Source organism: Lissotriton helveticus, chromosome 1_1 (genome assembly GCF_964261635.1).
Source record: "Lissotriton helveticus chromosome 1_1, aLisHel1.1, whole genome shotgun sequence".
NCBI classification, from domain to species: Eukaryota; Metazoa; Chordata; class Amphibia; order Caudata; family Salamandridae; genus Lissotriton; species Lissotriton helveticus.
In genome coordinates, this window is record NC_136057.1 from 1698692430 (window position 1) to 1698715934 (window position 23505).

Sequence of the window (23505 nt, forward strand, 5' to 3'; positions counted from 1 at the left end):
CAGGTAAGCCTGCGCATGCTCACGCTGGTCAATTTGAAAAACAGCTTGCGCTTGCAACGGCCCCCACACACAAGAAATCTCAACATCAAACATAGATCACGGACAAGAATTGCTTTACCGTGGATGTTGGGATAACACAGTCTTGTCAGAGGCTCCGTTTAAAGTACCTTCTAGAGTACAGGCCCACAAAGTGCTCGCAGAGAAGAACCAACACGCCAACTCAGGTTCTTGTCACTGGTTCCGTTCAAAGTACCTTCCCGAGCACAGACCATGAAGTGCAAGCAGGGAAGTCACAACCCGCTTTATCGGCAGAGCGGACACTTATGGATACTCGAGGGCAACAGCTTGTGTAATTTTACACGCCTCAAAAACACTTCAGGGCTCATCCTCACGTCCCGAGTGTTATGCACAAGCACTTCACTTCAGGAGTTTGTCTCCATTCATCACAAATAACGTGTTAACAGCGGGGCTCGATCTTGCCTTAAGTGTAAATCTCAAACAGCTGTGTCACATATTTAACGTATGTAAACACAACACCATCAACTCTCTAATAGATTTTTGCTGGCACATTTTCTGAAGGTCCTGACAAATTTACTCTAGTGTCCCCACTCGATGTTAGTCTCTGTTATATCTTAAGAGTCATAGCCTTCAACATCAGGTTGTCTGTCCCAAAGCAGGGCACAATGGGGCTAGATGAGTGCCCCCGAGTGCAGTTAATCTTTACAGTCACACACGTCAGCTGTTGATTTAAGGCTCACGCTGGCACTCTTTGACTTAGGGCGACCGTTATTGGGGTCACTGGTGGGGCGGAGTGCCAGATAACTTAAAACGCATGCTTTTAATTTATGTAAAAAGTCTTTTACCTTTGAATTTCCGTTAATGTTAAATGAATTCTCACTGGTAATTTCAGCTTTCTTTAAGTAACACACGCAGGTTCTCGATTCTTAATCGTCGCCAATGTAGAAATCAAAGAAGTTTCGTACACAGCTCTTGTAGATGGTATTTTATTCATTAAGTAACAGCTTAGTAAGTTCCAATGTAAGTCTTAATATAGGCCCCACCAGGAGCAGCCTCCTGGCTGCTCAGCCCATCTTCTCCAACTGCTCCCCCTTCAAGATTACTACACATACCCCACATAATTACACTCTACTCAATGCAACATAGATACACTCCACATACCACTCGGTACCATATAATTACACGCCACATAATTACACTACTCAATGCAACATAAATACACTAAACATAATACCACTCAGTGCCACATAATTATATGCTACATAATTACACTGCACTCAATGCAACATACACTTCAAATAATACCACTCAACGCCACATAATTGCACTCTATTGAGTGCAACATACACTTCACATAATACCACTCAGTGCCACGTAATAACAAGCCACATAATTACACTCTGCTCAATGTAATATAGACTCCACATAATACCACTCAGTACCACATAATTATATGTTAAAAAAAAATTTCATCAGGTTGTTCAGTTGTATATAATGTCGTCTTGGTTTGATTAAAGGTAACAAAAATGCTTAACACTTTTTATTATAACTTCTCAACATGCTGCACAGCAGCCACGGTGCTCTACAACATAGCCAAAAGTTCTGGCTAAACACATAAGGTCCCAAAGGCGAGACCTATTAGCTATGCCAATGCTTGTTTTTATATAATGACCGTCTACCTTAAATAGGGGGGGTGGTCTGTTGTCCTTCCTCCGATGTCCCCTCCTCCCTTGGGCCACTGCAGTGAGTTTTTCAACGGCTGTGCCAGAGAGGACACAGCAGTCAGAAAATCAACAGTCTGTTTAACTCAGAATAGAGTAGGCATACCAAAGGTTGGGTCACAGGGACTACCCTGTCTGCCAAACTCTAAATCAGGCCCTCTGTATTGTTTACTAAGTCTTAAACTCGATTTGTGGATATGCAACCAAATCAAAACTTTTATAGATATGTACCCTTCATCTTCTTGTTCTGTGTAAACCTGGAGTGAAAATCATTAGTCATATTTTCCAGGGGTGTTGAGATTGAAATGTTGGTGATTATCTTTCTGTAAGGCAATTTGTTTTTCTCTACAGCTCCCCTGTATATCCGTCACCACTGGTTTGTTCCCAGAACCCCAACATTGTGATGGGATCGCAAGTGCATCCGGGAAATTTGCACATACCTTTCCCAGGGTGAGTACCTATTGGCGAGGGGTGTTGCGCAAGAAACAATAAAAGGGTGTTGCTTACGTGTGTAAAACAAGCACTGGCAAAAACAACTGATCGTGACTTTGGAAAATATTGGCTTTGCCAATGCCTTTTAGAGATGCTGTACACAATCGGCCAGATGCTGTGCAGCATGGCCAAGAAAAACAAAAGGCAAAAAAATTAAAGTAGAGATTACACAGCTGTGTAATTTTATAGTTGTCTGCTTACATCATTAGCACGTGCTCCTACACAATGACGTGGGCACCATATTGGTAAATAAAAACATGAAAAAGAACTGGTTCTTAAGGCGGTCCTTGCCTAAAAATAAAAAATACAGTATTTAAAAACAAAAAACAAGATGATGGCCATTGGGGCACGGGTGGACTGGGTGGGGAAGGCAGGCAATGCAGGGTGGGTGGGAAGTGAAAAAGCAGCAGAAAACTGGGAGCAACAAGGGGCGGGGTGAGAAGCACACAAGTGAGAAAGCAACGTCGAGCGGTGGAAGGGAGATTGGCAGAGGAGAAGGATACAAGAGAGAGCTTGCAGCACTAGAGAGACTGCAACATGGAGCGCAGGTATTTGACCAGGGTGAAGCACTTGATGGAGAGAGCTGAGAAACACATGCAGTCTCATGGAGTGCTTAAGCAAAAAAAAGTAGTTTCTTAAAAGTGAGTAGTGGAAGGATAGAAGCCAGTCAGTCAGAGAGATTTTAAATAGGCAATGCTCCAGGGGAGGGGCAAACACAAGATGGACAAGCTGTGTCAAGGAGAGCTGGTGAATAAGAAGTACGCAAATGAGAGTGACTATAAAGTCAAGCAGCAGAGGGGCTGTAAGTCCCTGTATATTCTTGGTAAGCTCCCAGTAGATTTTTTGCAAAAATACAGCTTGCACTGTCTGGTATCCTTGAAGTTAAGAGAGCTTAATTTGAAAATGCATTTCTCATCAGCCAAAAATTCCATAGCGCTATTGGGGAGCAGCAGTTATTTCTTGGTGCTGAAGATATATATTTTAGTCAGGTTGTAGCATTGGGAGTGGCAGAGATTAGGACGGAGAAGACAAGCATGGATACAGGAGCAACAGCTATTGTCTCGACAAAGGCATTTTCATAGGTTTGGGAGAGAGCAAACACATATTGGTACAACATTGATATCTTGTGGCCATGTAGTATGGCAATGTTTGAGTGAGCGAGCAGCTTCTGGTGTAAACATGGCTCTTTTCGGCCACTCAGAATATGGTATTGGATTGGGTCTTTGACAGAGTTTGGAAGGAACGTCCCCAATTGATGCAGAACTCAGTAATTGGAAAGCCAGAGTTTAGAATTGGGTGAAAGACTGATGGGAATTGGCTGATACTGGTAGAACAGTGGCACCCAGAGGCCAGGTAATGGCAGACAGACACAGCCCAGAAAGAAAGCATACCTATGTCGATAGTAGTCAAGTAAGGCTGTCCTTCCTATATTTAAAGCCTTGAAATAATTTTTGCCCACCAGGGCGGACCTCTGAGAAAACATATTTAATTTTAACATTTCCGTTCCTCTCTAACAGTATCTTTTTTGTTTCCATGTCTAGAAACATTACTATGGAGACTAAAGAAAATTAGGTTTTTAAAATGTTGTGCTTCTTTACTTTTCGTTTGTGAAAGTGTAACCACCATTTGCATAGCTGGTATTCCCTCTTTGTAATAGTGGGTGACATGTCTGTCTTTATTTGAGCATGTGCTGCCCTGCTGCGAATCCTGCAGCAGTCATTTTAGAGTAGTTAGATGTTACATTCAGATGGCACGGCTATACTGGTAGCAGCCACTTCAATGAGGAATTCCACACCTGCCAGCGAGGTCTAGCAATTGTTGTGCGAGAGACAAGACAACATAAGAAGAGTTGGGCACCTCTAGCAAAGTAAAATATAATGAAGGTAATCAACACGACACACACACTGACCCTGAATAAGTACATAATGCATGCAACCTAAGCTGAATGCCACTGTTCAATTAATCCACTACTATCTGCGGATATATAAAGGATACATCAGATATTAAAACATTGATAACAGATTTAAATTAGTTTAAGTTATTCTAGAAAAGGGATTCAAATCCACCCCTAAAGGGAAGACTGTAGTTTTAAGGGATTGCCTTAGTACTTGAAATCAAAAGAATTCTGTGCAAGGAGTAGCATTCAAAGGCATGAAACTACTCAGCACCAAAATTAAATAAATCTACAGGGAGTGGTGGACCGTATAAAGGTGCCAAGCAGCAGTCTAGCTCTTTAGTAATGTCAACAAGCAAATCCAAGCACTCCAAATGTTTGTCATAAATACAGTAATCCTGAGGTAGTAGGCTACCTTAATCCAAATTCTCAGTTCGAGCCCAGGAGGTGTAATCCAACATCTTCACACAGGGCTAATAGTGATTTTCACTGTCAGTTCATAGTCCAAAGAAGAAATAATCCAATATAGAATTTTTCAAAACGAAAGGCAAATAGTATAATTGACATAGAACCTGTCAGGCAACACGTGTTTCGCCGATAGGTCAGTAACACCTGGACTTCTTCAGGGCTAATAAGTAGATGAGTAGGTATTCAGCCACATAATGGATATCAAGTAAGAGTGGCACAGTGGTGCCAGACTCCTGTCAGATGTCAAGGGTATTGAAAGTCAGTTATCCAACTAAATATCCCAAAAAGGAGAGTGCTCCTCGTGCTCTTGTAACATGGACCACCCTTAGTAGTTCAGTAATGATGCAATCTCTTTGGTTATAACAATATGAAGCAGGGATTAGGGACCCTTTTCTGAACATACTGGATTAGCAGATATAAACTGAACCCTAAAATGATAATGCCATGAAAATGAGTCAGAAGATGAAGTTTGTGTTAAAAGGTGTAAACCTAAAAGGTATACACTGCAAAATATTGTATAGTAGATACTTTGACAAAGGGACAGTATTTTTGTTGGAATCTTTAAGAAAGCTTGTGTTATTACATCTACATACTATATAAACAAAAAAGATGTAAATCCAATAACATGTTAACATGACCAAAAACGTACAAAAAATAAACCTGCAAGGGTGATTAGTGACTAGCGTTTTCTTTATGACAGGCTAAGGCAACCAAACAGCATGCACCTCCGAAGCAAAAAAAAAAAAACATAAATCAGCAATTAAAAGGTTTTGTCTGCAAAGTAAACACGTCAAAAGATACACAATGTATCTCATTTACGACCTACATATCACACCACTTTTTCTGTCCAACATAAAGACTATACCTACACTCTCTCTAATCCTTTATCTGTACTTTTTTATATATTTGTTTATATGAGATCTTAGAGAGTTAAACCTTTATGCAGATAAACATATAAAAGAAAGAGCAAAAAAAATCTAAAACTGGGTGAAATAATGCTGCTTTCAAGAAAAATGCCGATTAAAATGTTGTACTATACCAGCTGAAAAGAGCACTGAGGTAAAATGGTCGCTTTGAAACTGAGCCGTGTGAGACAAAGTAAGCTATGATTACTTTTAAATTAAAATGTAAAGGGGCAGTCATTTTTTCTTGATGTGCTGTAATTAAACCAATTTTCCTAAGTTTTTCATTTTGGGAAATGTTTGAAAATGTGGAAAGAGGCAATCTTTTTAAAGAGGAGTCTTTCTTTTCATGAATAGCATGCATTTTGTTTCTGATGTGCAGAGTAGTGGCTTGAATTAATTTAAGTTTATGAATCCGGGGAAGACCCTTTGCTGGCAAATTATGGCCTATTTAAAAAAGTTAGTCCACTAATTCTTGGTGATCCCCGTGTGTATTGTTCTGAGGAGCAACTTCTGGAGTAATGTATCCATTCTGAAGACGATACCTAATGTAACAAAATGATGCCAATTTCTACAGGGAAGTTCTCATTTCCATCTTGAGCCAGTTATTCTGCATTGTCTCTCGAGACCTATGCTCCATAAGGCCCCATTTTATATTATGAAAATGTTAGCATTCACGTCCAGTGAAGCACTAATTAGAAGGCAATTGAAGGAAATCAAACCTGTCACAAGAGAACAAAAGCTGAAAATGAGCTGCTGTAAGCTTCTAGGATTTCAGTATGCAGAACCCATATTTATTCTGAAACATGGTATACATTTATTGAGGGAAGCACTCAGGAGGTATCATAGGATGATCTGTGAATCTTTGGAAAATTATTTCGGTAGTATCTTGCATGAAGTATTCAAGCAAACATTTTCCCGCATGTATTGGCAATTAAATGCCGGAAAATTAGTTACCAAGATTTCTCGCTCAAATATAGCATTACCAGAGGAGGTTTGGTGTGATTACACAAAAGGCCTATAGGCACCTAACACTCCTGATCAGAAAGTAGTTTAAAAACTCCCATAGAGCTCAATACAGGTGGTGAAACATCCAGGCTGAAGAAAATCATGACCCTTATAAGTGTCACCAGAATTTCAAATGTTCAAGGACCAGTAGAGACCCCCATCTTGATCTTGAAAAATAATACTTATAGCTGGAATACCTTTTTAGTCCCCACATTTTATGGAAAGCTATATATCTAATGCTACGATCCTAGAGAGAAAGGGTTTTTTTATTGTCAAACAAAAGAGGCCAAAGTGGATTGCAAAAATTATTGTCAGGTAGCCCTCCTGGATGATAAACTCGATTGCGGAATACTTTCAGATATTGGTCACAGAAAGTTACCACTAGACCAGGCAGGGATTCGTTTGAAACACTCTTGTCTAGATAGGTAGAAGCTAAAAGGTCTACATGTTTTTAAGTTTAATTCCTGGATTATTCTGAAGCCTTTGATCTGGTTGGTACACTGGTTGGACTGAAGGAGAAGCCAATTTGAACAGTCATGGGATAGACAAAAAGGAACATTAGAGTTATGCTTCAGCCTAAGTATCTACAGAAGTGGGCCCAGGAATGCCAAGCGTCGACCGCAGCTAAGAGATGGGTTCTTGGTATGTAAAGAAAAATATGGCAACAAGATGGTTCACACCATAGGCTAGTTCTTTGTAATCCAAACAATTTGCACAAACATGTTTTTGGGGCATGGAGATAATCAGTTTAAGAGTTCTGGTATTTTTTCAGGTCTTACCCTGAGATCCAAGTGCCGGTGGCCCACATGACGTCTCCCAGTCACTTACCAGGGACCTGCGACACCATGATACGGTGAGAAATGTATCCTTGGAGGTCAGGAAATGTTTGCGCTCTCAGACAAAAGTGAGATGTGAATGCTGGAGGTCTGGAAGCTGAAACATACAACACCAGTGTGTAACTTCTGCCACTGTATGTACTGTCTGGGTAGTTCTATGTCCAGATCATTTAACATTGCATCAGTCCAGTCTAGTTTTGTACTATCGTTTGCACTATAGTTCAGTGAAAAGGCATAATGTTGTGTTTTACTAATTGGCCTATACTAATTGTAGGGAAATGTTGTACTGGCCCAAGATAAGTGTACAATATTTTATTTACCCTGGCCCAATGTTAGTGTTCTTTCTCGTTTTACCATGCAGCAATAAGTACGTGGTATAATGGGACAAATCGGGCTCCTTCTTTTGCTCTGATCATCAATCAATCAATCAATCAGGGGAGATGTAAGCGTGCTACTCAACTGTGAGGGTCTCAAGGCGCTGGGGGGGGTTAGATTTGCAGCTCCGTTCAGTCAAAGAGCTAGGTCTTGAGTGTCTTCTTGAAGATGTTCAGGGAGGGGGCGTGTCTGATGTAGATCGGGAGCTTGTTCCAGGTCTTGGCCACGATGTGGGAGAAAGCCCTTCCCCTGTCCTGGCATTGCGGAATCACGGGGTTTCAGCAAGATTGGCGGATCGGAGGTTTCTCTTGGGTACGTGGAAGGAGAACCTCTTGTTGAGGTATTTGGGTCTGGTGTTGTGGAGGCATTTGTAGTTGTGGGTGAGTATCTTGAAAGTGACTCTTCTCTGCGTGGAGCTAGTGGAGGTTGCACAGGTGTTGGGTGACGTGTTCGTGTTGAGCGATGTTGAGAATGAGTCTGGCTGCGTTGTTCTGTATGGTCTGGAGTTTATGGAGCAGAGATTTGTAGATCCCGGTGTAGAGGGCGTAGTGCAGTCTGCTGGTTATGAGTGTGTGAGTGACGGTCTTCCTTGATTCGGGGGGGGGGATACATTTGAAGGTCTTTCGGAGGATGCGGAGGGTGTTGAAGCAGCTGGAGGCGACGGCATTCACATGTCAGGTCATTGTGAGAGAGGAGTTGAGTACGATGCAGAGGTTTCAGGCGTGGTCCATAGGGGTGGGGGACTGCCGAGGGTGGTAGGCCACCAGGTGTTTTCCTATGCGGAGGGGGAGGGTCCGAGGCCGAGGACCACTGTCTTCTCCGAGTTGAGCTTCGGGCATCTGCTGCTCATCCAGGATGTGACGTCCTTCATTGCTTCCTGGAAGTTGAGTCTGGTGGTGACTGGGTCCTTGGTGAGGGAGAGTATGAGCTGGGTGTCGTCGGCGTAGGATACTATGCTGTGTCTGTGTTGTCTGACAAAGGCAGTGAGTGGGGCCATGTAGCTGTTGAACAGCATGGGGCTGAGCGACGATTCTTGGGGCACTCCGCAGTTGATTTCTGTGGGTTCAGAGAGAAAGGGTGGCAGTCTGATTCTTTCGGTTCTGACGGTGAGGAAGGAGCGGATCCTTTCGAGGACGGTTCCCTGTATTCCGGCTTTGTGGGGTCTGGTTGTGAGTGTGTGGTGGGAGCCGGTGTTGAATGCTGCAAAGAGGTGGAGTAGGATCAGGGCCGTGGTGTGTCCCTGGTCGAGGAGGGTGCGGATGTCGTGTGTGGTGGCGAGTAAGGTGGTCTCAGTGCTGTGGTTGCTTCGGAATCCGATAGGGAGGGTTTGAGGATGGAGTTTTCTTCATTGAATATTGTTAGCTGGGCATTAACGATCTTCTCTTTGACTTTGGCTTCAAAGGGGAGAAGGAAAAATGGGTCGGTAGTTCTTGAGTTTCGTCGGGTCTGCTGGCGGCTCCTTGACTTCTGCACGCTGCCAGTCATCGGGAAAGGTGCTGCCTTGAAGGTGGTGTTGATGGTGCCTCGTAGTTCGGGGGTGATGTCGGTGATGGCTCCGTGGTAGATGTGCGGTGAGCAGGGGTCCGTGGGGGCCCCTGAGTGGATGCCTTTCTTGATCGAAGTGGTGACTGGGGTCCAGGAGGAGAAGTCTGGCATTGCTGGAGATTGAGGTGGTTTCGGCGTCAGGTGACTGGTCATTGAAGTGGTCGTAGAGGCCTTTGATTTTCAGATGGAAGTAGGATCCGAGCTTGTAGTAGAGATCCTGGGAGGGGGTGATGTCTGTGGTTTCGCTGGGGGGTTTGGTGAATTCCTGGGTGACGCTGAAATGTTCCCTGGAGTTGATGGAGAGGGCGATGATCTTGTTTCGGATGAAGGTCCTTTTGGTCTGATCATGAGTCGAGTGGAGTGCTGTCCCCAGGTGAGATGAGGCTCTGAACAGTCACAAATGGCCTAGTGCTCTCACACACTCATTTACCAGGTGCAGGAACCCCGGGCCAGATTTTACCAGCCAGAAAATCTGTCTGGGAAAATCACATGCCAGTCAGAGCTCCACCTGATTCTCTTGTAGGGCACAGGGGGCATGAAATAGTCCCCCTTGCGAGCCCAAAGCCAGCCCTGCCCACTGACACCCTTGCCAGCCCCCACCCTGTATGCCCCACCTGGTTACCCCAATCCCAATTACCACCTCTTCTAAGCATTAGGGAAGTGGGAGCAAGATTGCCTCTGGAACAGGGACTCCCCATGTGCAAAAGGAAAACGTAAACGTAATTTTGGACCTGCTTCCTATTCCAGGGACAAAATCTTGTAATTGAAGAATGCATGGCAGTACTTAATTTGTGTTAGTGGTTGCAGAAAATGTTGGAGACCCTCACTCATTTATCCTTATCTTACTTTGACCCAGAGCATGAGAGAGAAAAACACAAAATGGGTAAGGAAGAGGAAGATGGAAAAAAGTGACAAAGAATGAGAGCAGGGATTAAAAAGAATCCGAGAGATTGAGAAAACAGACAGTGAGCATCTAATGGGGAAAGAAAAAGTCATGAAGTGGAATCAAGACTACAAAACCTTGGTATTCAGCACCCTCGACATTCAATAGTGCTGGTCGTTTGCTTCTGTGTGAAACTTTCAGCCTCTGTACTTATTCTTTTACAAATGAAGTATTGGTGCAGGGCCGCAGTTACCAGCTGGAATCAGTGATTCTGAACAAGGTAATTTGAGCACTTCCTCACTATACAACTTGTATTCGGAGCATTTTTGGGGAGTTCAGTACCGCGAGGATGCCCTGAGTACCACAGACTGAAGTAAGCACTGGCACACAAGCAGGTTTATCAATCCTTCCCTCCAGCAAGCACCAAAAGCCCTGCCTGGAGACTTACACATCTATTTTAACATCCTGCTGTGGGATAAACTGGCTGCAAAAACCGGCTGTAGGTAGCCTCAGTTCACTCACTCTTGAGCCGAAGCATTCACTGGGTGAGACAGGGCAAGCATGACAGGCACTAATGTACGGGGTAAAAAGCTGCTTTATTAAGAGCAGGTCATAATACCTAAGATCATTCCTGGCATATTGCCTCACAACTACTAAATCCCCACCACACTATATTATCATCATTGATAAATACCCCCTCAGCCTTATCCCTACCTTCTCCCATTGTTATGAACACGTCAAAAACACATAACTGCCCTCTTTACCTCTGCCTATCCTTACCCTTTTTCGAAGAACCTTCCTCTTCCTAACTCTTTCAGACACTCAGGGCTTACAGAACATGCCCCCACTCCCACCACAAGAGCTGGCTCATCTTTCTCCAATAGTGACGACAGTCCAGGTTAAAAGCTAGACCTCTCCCAACCAGTGGCAAATCAGTCACTGCCGCCGTGCTTAACATTAACCGACCATTTGCGAGAAAAAGTACATTACCTTCTCATCTTCTTCCTCGTCCCACCCTTAGTCCCACCCTTAGCATTATGTCTTTCTTTCTGCCTAAGAATAAAAAATAACAATAAAATAGTTTATTGCTTTATATGTATTTCCATTTCAGTAATTTTATTATTTGTGTCTGAAATTATATATATTGTGAGACAACATTTTGGGCTTTTCTGAAGTCATCTATTTAAGGACCATGGGGTATATTCACAAGAACGTGTGATAACTACCGCAAGAGTAGCGTAACGTAACTTTCAACATCACAGCCTATTGCCGGAAAATAACCTTGTGTCAACGTGGAGTTCACAGCAAGGGGGTAGCATGCAATGGACACCAGATAACGCTGCAAATGTCAGCGTGAAAATCAACGCCACGCCGCTAAAATGCGATACGCGAATGCTAAAAATCATGGTATGAGGCCAAACTCAGTACAAAAAGTTGAGAAAATCAGCCACATGCTTGCAATTCCCACGCGTCTGGCGGGACAGTGCTCCATTAAAACAACAGAAAAAATACAGCAGAAACCAGCCAAAGCACGTAGCAACATGGATGCACCCTGACCAAGTGCAGAGGCCAACTCCAACCCCACAACCCCCACAGACTACCAGCAAGGAACAACAGGGTTGGGGAAGGCCAAGGAGAAGAAGGAGAGGAAGACGGGGTGCAGACCGCAGGAAAACAAGACCAGCGTCACGGAGGTGACAGAACCATACTAGCAACTGACCCACTAGCAGACAGCCTGGATTGCAGTTGAAATGCCGAGGATGCCAATCAAGGAGGCCAATAGGCGCCGGCATGACGTGACTACCTAAACCAGGCTTCAACCCGCTGCCAACAGGAAGGCAGCAACAGCGATAGGAGGTGGCAGTCCAGCTCCCCCGGAGGATTTGGAGGAAATCCAGGCCACAGTTATCAGTGTGTAGATGGTGCAAGGAGTAGGGAGTACGGACACAGCTCGAGAGGACCTGACATAAAACAACAGGGAGTGCCACGAACAGGGACTGGGGGGACGGGGGGAGATGGGCACAATAACATACATGCACAATGAGGCGTAGCACACTGCACACCCACAAACATTCAGGATCATGTCCCAGATCCGCTTGGCACACTGCAGCACACACACATAGCATGAACAGCACAGCCACATTGACGACAACGTAGAACAATGCGCATAGCCGACACTGCAGAACAGAGGACACAACTGGCTCCGCACATGCACAGAAACATGCCCACTAAATCTGACAGTGCCGGAAACAGTGAAATGGAAATGAACACATACTTAGTCACATTCGTCATGTAGTCCAAATGTGCAATGTCCCGCAGAAGAGTTCTGCACCCCCAAACAGTCACAATTTACATTGCCATACAGGCTGCATGCAAACCAGCACAATGCGCCAACACATTTGTCAACACAAATGCCACATGCACCTCCCCTTCACATCGTAGAGGGGCACACAACACCACCAGCAGAGCACAGAACACAACAAATCAGTGATGCCAGAAAGGACCACCACACCGTCGGCACTGACGCCCTACAATAGCCCATGGATATCTCAGCAACCCCCCACCAGGATCCGGCCAGCCAAGCTACTCAGGGGTGAACACCGAGCCTGCAACAGACCACACAACAGGAAGCACCCACAAACAAAGCTGGCTCACAACACTTCACCCACCCACACATGGCACCCCAATGCCATGTGTCAGCACGCCGAAAGGAGGTGGCCCAACAGGTGTGGGTGGGGGCCGAACCCATGGAATGCGAACCAGGACACATACGTAGGGGTCTGTGACCCTTCAGGGCTCTCCCACACCCCACTAAGGAGACCCACACTGCCATAGAGACACATGCAGATGCACATTCACAGCACAGAACCACGCCCAGTGGCGCACAAATAGCAGTCACACACCCATGTTGGCTGTGCGTACGACAGCCCTGGCCACTCCCCTAATGAATTGAGTGGGTGATGACAAAGCTACATGTCCAAGCTCTTACCCACTGCCTGCGGTGACATGTCTGCATTCGATGTATACAGCACAATATAATGTCGTAGAGCCCAGGGCCCACATGCATACTACAAGACCACAAGGACACACGTAGATATCATGTTGAACTGGCTACAGGCACATGCGCCCGGCCCCTTTATTGGCAGGACCACATGTACAATGATGCCTGTGCTGGATGTGTGTGTGGGGTGAGTGTAAGCCATTTCGCACGGAATGTCTGGTGTTGGCAACCACTTGAACCTTGGACACCAGTGCAACTTAAACAGAAAACACATGCAATGCAGAGTCAACTGCTGAGCAACATGGAGTGAGCCGGAGAAAGACAAGAGGACAGCCAACATGCAAACAGAAGTGTCCGTGAGTTGTAGAGCACTGGGCTTTGGACACTAGAGATGAGCGCGCTCATGGGAAGAAAAAGTCTTGGATTGTGTCCTTTCGTTATATTCCTGATGCAGATGCAGTGGTGTGTGTTAGACCTGCATCATCTTCTCCATCAACGTCTCAGGGCCCCCACACTGTTTGAAGTGCCATACCTGCGCAACCTCTCCACAGCACAAAACACAATCAGCAACGGACACTGGCATGCGGTGCACTGAGTCACTGGCAGCTGGAGTGCTGAGCAGGGTGTCAGGCCGATGATGGCATCCAAGACAGGCCTGAGCAACTCCTAAGTCTGTCAGGACCACCGCTTCAACTCTGGCAGATGGCGTTTGGAGGTGGTCCTTGCGGTGGTGGCGTGTGCCTCCTGCAGTGATGCGTCGTCCGTCTGGACTCGCTTTGTTGTGTGAGCCCTGGTGGACGCATTTGTGCCCGGATGATGCGTACAGCGCAAGGCCACAGAGTAATGGGGCTGATGACCCCAAGGCCTATGCCTCAGGGGCCAGCCAATGTCTCTGGAGAAGGGGTCCCGGACTGGACCAGCACATAGTTAGTGGCCCCGGATGCACTACGGCTGGCACAGGCACCCAGCTTTGGAACAGTGACTTACGGTGCAGTCAGATGGGCCATGCGATCTGAGCGGGTCACCATCACTGTCCAAGGTGTATGTTTCGGAGTGTTTCAGGGGACAGTGGAAGGTTTCCTCCAGGGCAAGACGCCGAAAGGTTTGATTTTTTCCAGAAACAGTAAATGAAGGAGTGGAATGCGACAGCACAGTTGCCATCACCAATTCGGGATCAGATACATGAGGATGAAAACTTCCCCCTAGTCCATAGGCTCAGACGCCACCACAGTTCAACCAGAGAGTGTCCATGAATGTCGAGGCACAGACTTAGTGGCACCTGGGCTGCTTGGGTGTGCAGTCTGCGATGATGCTGGTACACTGAACCTACTACTGAACCGCAGTGTAGGCCAGAGGCAGCGGTCAGCAGTGGCCCACATCCACGTGTCGGTTCGCGATGCACAGCGCAAGTGACACCATGGCAGTTGTCGGTATTGTACAAACACCTCCGTAACAATAATCCTTTTATCTCTACCAAAATGCAAGGGGTAAACCTCTTACGCCTCTCCTTGCATTCAATGATATGTAATTAGCCTTTGCATACTCGATGTTCAGTTCCGATTCTGTGACCTACTCGAGCGCAGCCTAGGCCGAGAGCAGTGTAGGCCAGAGGCAGCGGTCAGCACGGGCCATTGACCGAGTGTTGCCGGCATAGGTTGGTGGCCCCACCGGCCTGCATAGTTCAGGTTCAGTTGCACCACGTATTTGGCCACCTCCGTGACTGTGACTCGGCTTTCGTCCAGACTGAGCCACATCTTCCTCTAACTCCTCTCCTTGTGACCACTGGTGTGGACTCTGCCATTCGTGAATCGCAAATAGGTGTTGGATGTGAGACCTACTGGTCCGCAGGGTAGCCCTAGTCCCTCATCCACGTGTCACCAGCTGGCGTTGAAAAGGGTTTGTGGCAGCATGTGCATGTGGAACTATGCCTCACGGATCAAAGGGAGTCTGGTGCTGTGGCCGGTGTCCCGGATTTGGGGTCACTGCCATTCAGGAGCCAGGACACAGTTTCACATATGGGACCCACTGGGCCGCAGAGTACGCCGGTAGAATATGTCAACGAGGAAGGAGTAATTTGGGCCAGCGTCGGGGGACAGCGTTGGTTTGAAAGGCTGGCCGGATCGCGGGCCTCAGGCTTGGGGCTTACACAGTCATGTGGTGGGCCCTCCTTGACAAACACCGGTGTCGGATGCTGATTAGTGTGGCCTGGCTGCGTAGGGTCGGGACTGACGGGTTCGTGGTCCAGCGGGCCGGTGTATGACAGGCGCACAGAATCTCAGGCAACTCAACTAACAAGGACTTTCCGACACTCTATTCATCACCACCCCCTTTTCTGAATCATTTTGTCCACCATAAGCGTGGAAGGGTATACTCAGACATGAGTCCCTTGCTCACTGCTCCATCAGGATTCAAGCAAGCCGGGCCGACGACGCCTGGAATGGCAGAAACCGGTCCCCGGAAGCTTGTCTCCTTTCTGGTGAAGAATTGGCTTGGTAGTTTGGTCTGCCCTGTTCCCATGATGCACTGGGCCAGGGACAGACTAATTTGCATATAGCCAGGTTCTGAGCTGGGATGGGGCAGTGAGCTAAATAACAGGGATGGATCAAGCCCTGATCTTTGGACTGGGTAAGAGTGGTCTGCTTAATTCAGACACTCTGTTCATCACCACCCCCTTTTCTGAATCATTTTGTCCACCATAAGCGTGGAAGGGTATACTCAGACATGAGTCCCTTGCTCACTGCTCCATCAGGATGCAAGCAAGCCGGGCCGACGACGCCTGGAATGGCAGAAACCGGTCCCCGGAAGCTTGTCTCCTTTCTGGTGAAGAATTGGCTTGGTAGTTTGGTCTGCCCTGTTCCCATGATGCACTGGGCCAGGGACAGACTAATTTGCATATAGCCAGGTTCTGAGCTGGGATGGGGCAGTGAGCTAAATAACGGTGATGGATCAAGTCCTTGAATGGCAGAAACCGGTCCCCGGAAGCTTGTCTCCTTTCTGGTGAAGAATTGGCTTGGTAGTTTGGTCTGCCCTGTTCCCATGATGCACTGGGCCAGGGACAGACTAATTTGCATATAGCCAGGTTCTGAGCTGGGATGGGGCAGTGAGCTAAATAACGGTGATGGATCAAGCCCTGATCTTTGGACTGGGTAATAGTGGTCTGCTTAATTCAGACACTCTGTTCATCACCACCCCCTTTTCTGAATCATTTTGTCCACCATAAGCGTGGAAGGGTATACTCAGACATGAGTCCCTTGCTCACTGCTCCATCAGGATTCAAGCAAGCCGGGCCGACGACGCCTGGAATGGCAGAAACCGGTCCCCGGAAGCTTGTCTCCTTTCTGGTGAAGAATTGGCTTGGTAGTTTGGTCTGCCCTGTTCCCATGATGCACTGGGCCAGGGACAGACTAATTTGCATATAGCCAGGTTCTGAGCTGGGATGGGGCAGTGAGCTAAATAACGGTGATGGATCAAGCCCTGATCTTTGGACTGGGTAAGAGTGGTCTGCTTAATTCAGACACTCTGTTCATCACCACCCCCTTTTCTGAATCATTTTGTCCACCATAAGCGTGGAAGGGTATACTCAGACATGAGTCCCTTGCTCACTGCTCCATCAGGATTCAAGCAAGCCGGGCCGATGACGCCTGGAATGGCAGAAACCGGTCCCCGGAAGCTTGTCTCCTTTCTGGTGAAGAATTGGCTTGGTAGTTTGGTCTGCCCTGTTCCCATGATGCACTGGGCCAGGGACAGACTAATTTGCATATAGCCAGGTTCTGAGCTGGGATGGGGCAGTGAGCTAAATAACGGTGATGGATCAAGCCCTGATCTTTGGACTGGGTAAGAGTGGTCTGCTTAATTCAGACACTCTGTTCATCACCACCCCCTTTTCTGAATCAATTTGTCCACCATAAGCGTGGAAGGGTATACTCAGACATGAGTCCCTTGCTCACTGCTCCATCAGGATTCAAGCAAGCCGGGCCGACGACGCCTGGAATGGCAGAAACCGGTCCCCGGAAGCTTGTCTCCTTTCTGGTGAAGAATTGGCTTGGTAGTTTGGTCTGCCCTGTTCCCATGATGCACTGGGCCAGGGACAGACTAATTTGCATATAGCCAGGTTCTGAGCTGGGATGGGGCAGTGAGCTAAATAACGGTGATGGATCAAGCCCTGATCTTTGGACTGGGTAAGAGTGGTCTGCTTAATTCAGACACTCTGTTCATCACCACCCCCTTTTCTGAATCATTTTGTCCACCATAAGCGTGGAAGGGTATACTCAGACATGAGTCCCTTGCTCACTGCTCCATCAGGATTCAAGCAAGCCGGGCCGACAACGCCTGGAATGGCAGAAACCGGTCCCCGGAAGCTTGTCTCCTTTCTGGTGAAGAATGGGCTTGGTAGTTTGGTCTGCCCTGTTCCCATGATGCACTGGGCCAGGGACAGACTAATTTGCGTATAGCCAGGTTCTGAGCTGGGATGGGGCAGTGAGCTAAATAACGGTGATGGATCAAGCCCTGATCTTTGGACTGGGTAAGAGTGGTCTGCTTAATTCAGACACTCTGTTCATCACCACCCCCTTTTCTGAATCATTTTGTCCACCATAAGCGTGGAAGGGTATACTCAGACATGAGTCCCTTGCTCACTGCTCCATCAGGATTCAAGCAAGCCGGGCCGACGACGCCTGGAATGGCAGAAACCGGTCCCCGGAAGCTTGTCTCCTTTCTGGTGAAGAATTGGCTTGGTAGTTTGGTCTGCCCTGTTCCCATGATGCACTGGGCCAGGGACAGACTAATTTGCATATAGCCAGGTTCTGAGCTGGGATGGGGCAGTGAGCTAAATAACGGTGATGGATCAAGCCCAGATCTTTGGACTGGGTAAGAGTGGTCTGCTTAATTCAGACACTCTGTTCATCACCACCCCCTTTTCTGAATCATTTTGTCCACCATAAGCGTGGAAGGGTATACTCAGACATGAGTCCCTTGCTCACTGCTCCATCAGGATTCAAGCAAGCCGGGCCGACGATGCCTGGAATGGCAGAAACCGGTCCCCAGAAGCTTGTCTCCTTTCTGGTGAAGAATTGGCTTGGTAGTTTGGTCTGCCCTGTTCCCATGATGCACTGGGCCAGGGACAGACTAATTTGCATATAGCCAGGTTCTGAGCTGGGATGGGGCAGTGAGCTAGATAACGGTGATGGATCAAGCCCTGATCTTTGGACTGGGTAAGAGTGGTCTGCTTAATTCAGACACTCTGTTCATCACCACCCCCTTTTCTGAATCATCCATTTAGATACAGCCCTCATACCCTCTGAGAAGGACTGTTTAACTGCCGTAGTCAGTGTCTGGAAAGGGAAGAGAAGCTGAGTGTCATCAGCATATGACACGGGAATGAATCCATAAGATCTCATAAGGTCCGCCAGCGGGGGCCACGTATATGTTGAAAAGTGTGGGACTCGAACACGAGCCCTGTGGCAACCCCTTGGTAAGCTCCACAGGTGCAGAACGGAAAGATCCCATACTAACGCTCTGTGTGCGGCCAGATAGAAAACTCCTCATCCACGACAGCGCCGAGTCCCCTACCCCCACTTTCGTCAGGCGACTGAGCAGGATGTTGTGCGATATCGTGTCGAACGCTGCAGACAGGTCCAACAACACCAGAATCATGGAGTTCCCCTTATCCTGTGACATTCTGATGGTATCAGTCACAGAGAGGAGCGCGGATTTGTTGCTATACTTGGGCCTGAATCCGGACTGGGAGTAGTCCAAGCCTCCAGTTACCTCAATAAAGTTCGACAGATGAGTATTGACGTGTTTTTCCGTTATCTTGCTCAGGTGCGGAGGAGTGATATCGGTCGGAGGTTTGAAAGTTCAGTCCAAGGGATAGAGGAGTTTTTACGGATGGGTCTCACCAGAGGCTTCTTCCACTCCTGTGGTAACTGACCCTCCGAAAGAGAGAGGTTGACCAAGGTTTGGATCAAGGGACAGAGAGGTTTACCCAAGGATGTAATCACTCGGGCAGGAATAAAGTCTGAGGGGGATCCTGTCTTAATTTGGCCCATTAGTGTCTATATTGCTTAGAGTAGCTGCTGGAAATGCTTTAAGCAAGATGGAGTTAGTGGCCTTGGGACTCTGAGGTGACACGGGAGGGCAGGGCGTGGGGTTGTTTGTCTTGATGATTTTGTCATAGATCATCTCTATTTTATTAGTGAAGAATAGAGAGATGTCATCACATAATTGTTGTGAGGACAGGTCAAGACTCTCACAAGCCAAGGGTTTGGTGAAAGATTGTAGGATCCGGTACAGCACCTTGGAGGAGTTGCCCGCCTCAGTTAGTTGAGCGGCAATATGGTTTTTCCGCGCCAGTCTGATGTTTTTATGGTATATGGACAGGGCGGTATGGTAGCCGCTTTTATCTTCCTCCAAGTGAGATTTTCTCCAGACCTTTTCTAGCTTTCTACAAGCCTGTTTGTAAGAGCGTAGTTGGTCAGTGTACCAAGCCTCTTGGCAGGGTGCGGGACGCTGCCTGCATAATTTCATGGGAGCTAGGGAGTCAACCGCAGTGGAAATGGCAAGATTATACTTCGATAGGGCCAGCTCAATGTTATCAGAGGCTGTAATACGGGGCTCAACTAATGCCTCCTGGAAAGTATCTGAGGACACTTTGTACCACTGTCTACGCAGGAAAGGTGGAGATGGGGACCATTTACTGGGTTTGTCCATGCCCAGTATGGAAAATTCCATAACAAAATGGTCGGATCAGTTCACCTGCGCGGGAGGGCTACATACAATCTTGGAGGAATTAGAAAAGATCATGTCCAATGTATGGCCCGCAGAGAGTGTGGGACCCTTATTGTGTCGTGCTAGTCCTAGTAGGGATAAATCCGCCAAAAAAGACTGGGTTTCAGGATTATCCGGTAGATCACCATGCACATTAAAATCCCCTAACAATAAAAAATATTTTCCGGATTTAAAGTGCGGGCCAGTACTTCGACTAAGGAGATGGCAAAGTTGGTGCTTGGGCCCAGTGGACGGTAGACCAGTGCCCCTTTCCAGCAGGCCCTTAAGGGTGTGTTGATGCTGAAGACCATTACTTCCATACTGGCAGAGCTTCTTTGATCCATTATGGAGACAGTGATCCCATTTTTGTAAATAATGGTGATGCCGCCTCCAATTTTAACAGGTCTGTCTAGCCTCACCATTTTAAATCCCTCTGGAAAACCAAGGGTGATTGCAGGGACCTAGTGAGGTTTCAGCCAAGTCTCTGTCAGGAAGCACAATTCAGGCTGAACAGTGGAAATGAGATCCCATACTTCAGTATGATTTTTAGGCAGAGATCGAGTGTTACATAACAGGTTCTTCCACCCGTTCAGCGGGTGTGTATCATCCCTGAGAGACGCTATAGGTGGACTGACATAGGAGGCCTGTAACCGACAATGCCGACACAAGATCGGACCTTCTAGGCATGGCCAGGTTTCAGAGGCTCAGCCTTGCTGGGTGGTTGTTTGCAAGCTTAGTAATTACTGAATAGAGTAGCTAATTGCGACAGTCTGTTTTACTGCCCCTAACAGATTGGACATAGTCTATGGCTCCTGGCCCCGTCCGGTCGCGGACGGGCGCAGACGGGCTTCTCTTTGGCTTGTCTTCGGCGCGGAGACGGCGCTCCCCCTGTGTGCGAACGCTGCGCGCTCGTGGATCCACGAGGGCTAAAAAGCCCTTGACTTCCTGCGACTAGAGCGCTAACCGCTCCAGTGGTAGGGCGGAAGTACCTGGCTCTCCCTGTCCTGCCCTCTGCGCAACGGTACTGGCTACCGTGTCGGACCGGGGCGGGCAGGAGCAGACACTGAGCCCAGGCTTCCTTTCCAAGTATCAGGTAAGTGCCAGGCCCCCCTTAAGTATTCCCGTATGGCACAGATCAAAGTTTTAAAATACAATCAGTATTCTCAAAAAATTACACTTTAAAAAGTTTCAGGTTTAAAAATTTAGCAGCAGCGAGTGGAGCTCTTAAAGTCTACCTGTGGCGAGAAGCGGGTCGGGAGAGACACTGCCACCGTCCTCCCTACCGCAGCGCACCCGCAGATCCACTCCGCCTAAATAGCCCTTGACTTCCTGCGACTAAAGCGCTAACCGCTCCAGTGGTAGGGCGGAAGTACCTGGCTCTCCCTGTCCTGCCCTCCGCGCAACGGTACTGGCTACCGCCTCGGACCGGGGCGGGCAGGAGCAGACACTGAGCCCAGGCTTCCTTTCCAAGTATCAGGTAAGTGCCAGCCCCCCCTTAAGTATTCCCGTATGGCACATATCAAAGTTTTAAAATACAATCAGTATTCTCAAAAAATTACACTTTAAAAAGTTTCAGGTTTAAAAATTTAGCAGCAGCGAGTGGAGCTCTTAAAGTCTACCTGTGGCGAGAAGCGGGTCGGGAGAGACACTGCCACCGTCCTCCCTACCGCCTACCATTGTAAGTTGTTCTATTGTGTCTGGTGGGTGGGCATGTTGTTGTGCATGTTGGTTGTGAACTTGTGACGTGTGCATTGCCAGAGTTGTGGATTGCATGGTTGTGGAGTTGAGGTGAGTGGGGTGTTAATTAGGAACTTGCTAAGGGGCTGTGCATTTCCCTTGGTCCCATCCTGGGAAGACTGGTTGCTGATAGACTGTCGGAGGGTGAAGGGATCATGCACACTGGCTGTCTATTTGGAGGCGACATTGGTGTAGGTCCTACGGTGTTCTGATGTTGCCTGCACATTGATGTGTGACGTGTGCTTCCTGTTGCGCTGATTATGCGCTGTGTCACCTGGGGGCACAGGTGGGACATGTGCAGTGGATTGCCCCCATCACGTGCGTGCATCCAGCTTTGGCGTATGGTCCTTGCTTGGTCTCCAGCGGTTTCTGCGCATTGTGTTGGCTGTACAGGACCTGGGGTGCCAGCGTGATAGTGATGTCCAGGACAGGTGTGGGGGACTTGGATATGGCTGGCTGTGAGACTCCGCAGACTCTGGCGGGTCTTGGTTGGGTTGTGCCAGGGGCCAACAGGTGCAGCACAACAAGCAGCTTGGTGTGGGGTGGGATGTTGGTTGTCCGCTGTGTTGTTGCTGTTGGCCTGTTGGGCGAGGATGGCCAGGATGCTTAGGATGGTTGTCTCTTTCAGCCTGTAGTGGACAGAGACATTGTCAGATGTTGTGCCTGTGAGGCAGGTGCGTTTTATTGGGGGGGCAGCTGTCTTTGTCTGCGCTGGCTTTGTGGTGGTCTGGTGGTGGGGGGGTGCTGGGGAGGTGTTGTGGACCTCTTGGGTGTCCGGGCTGCATGTTCAGTTGCTCCATGGCATCTGTTGCCCTTCCGATGACGCCCTGGGCGGGGCTCCCTACTGTGGTGCAGGCTGCCATCTGACTTTACACCAGGTCAGAGCAGGTGTAAATGTCCTGCTGCTAACGCGTCTTATTGCGTGTTTTGTGTTCTTATCGCCTATCTGTCTGGCCGTTGTGAATGTTGAGGTGTGGTTTTGTCACAGCTTTGTGCACGGGAACGCCTACTCTGCATCTCATTAGTTGCGGGGTCCTCTCTCTGTGGCGATGTTTTTTGCGGCTGCTATTGCGGGAAAACTGGTGCTGTGGGCTGTTAGCACCTGCCTGTGAATGATGGGGTAAATTTATCATGACTTTGGCTGCGATAAAGTGCTGTTAATTCAGCGAAAGCTCCTTTTGAATATGCCCCCATGTGTCCTTACTTAACCCTTTTCTGAGGTTTTTTTCTCAGTGTGTTTCGGGCATCCAAGGTGATATGTAGAAATGTATATACGGCCTTAAACTGATATGCCCTAGGAAGACTGCAATGAGGAAGCATACCCAACCAAAATCTAATACCCTAATGCTCCCCCCTTCCCACTCATTCAGGCATTCGGCTACCAAGGTCCCTAGCGGCAGCTCCCACCCGCCCAGGGGGAGAATGGGTAAGCACATCTCTTGCTCCCTCACAGTTACAAACTCAATACGAACGAGTTGAAAAAGCAATGTTTATCAGTGTCAAATAATAATTACTCAGAATCTGGATCAATTTGCGGACTATAAAGTCTATTTACCTTGTATCATCAATGAATACCTGTTCAGTTTGTTCTCTGACTGTGAGCTATTTTTGTTTTACTTTATGGATGAGCACCACCTGACATTGTTACTGCACTCTGAAATGCTGTATCTGTTACAGTAAGCTGTCAATTTTAAAGAGTTAGGCAAGTCTTCTTGTTAGCAATTGAAACCAACAGAAATCATGTTTGATGTTTATTGTCTCATCATGAATCCCCGATTAGCTCTGGTCTTTAGTTGTGTTGTAGGAGAATAAAGAGTGAGCACCTTTTACTTAGGTGTCAGTACCATTTATTTTGGTTGC

General features: G+C 47.5%; 1 protein-coding gene across 5 annotated transcripts in view; it reads left to right on the top strand.

Moving 5' to 3' along the window:
• The window catches only part of STAT6 (signal transducer and activator of transcription 6), a 732055-nt gene that overhangs the window by 677739 nt on the left and 30811 nt on the right, over positions 1-23505 (top strand). For all 5 annotated transcript variants that reach the window (XM_078688994.1, XM_078688995.1, XM_078688998.1 and 2 more), the window contains 2 exons: positions 2091-2189; positions 7276-7356. In XM_078688994.1, the coding sequence (XP_078545120.1) occupies positions 2091-2189; positions 7276-7356 (180 nt within the window). The remainder of the gene's footprint in view (positions 1-2090; positions 2190-7275; positions 7357-23505) is intronic.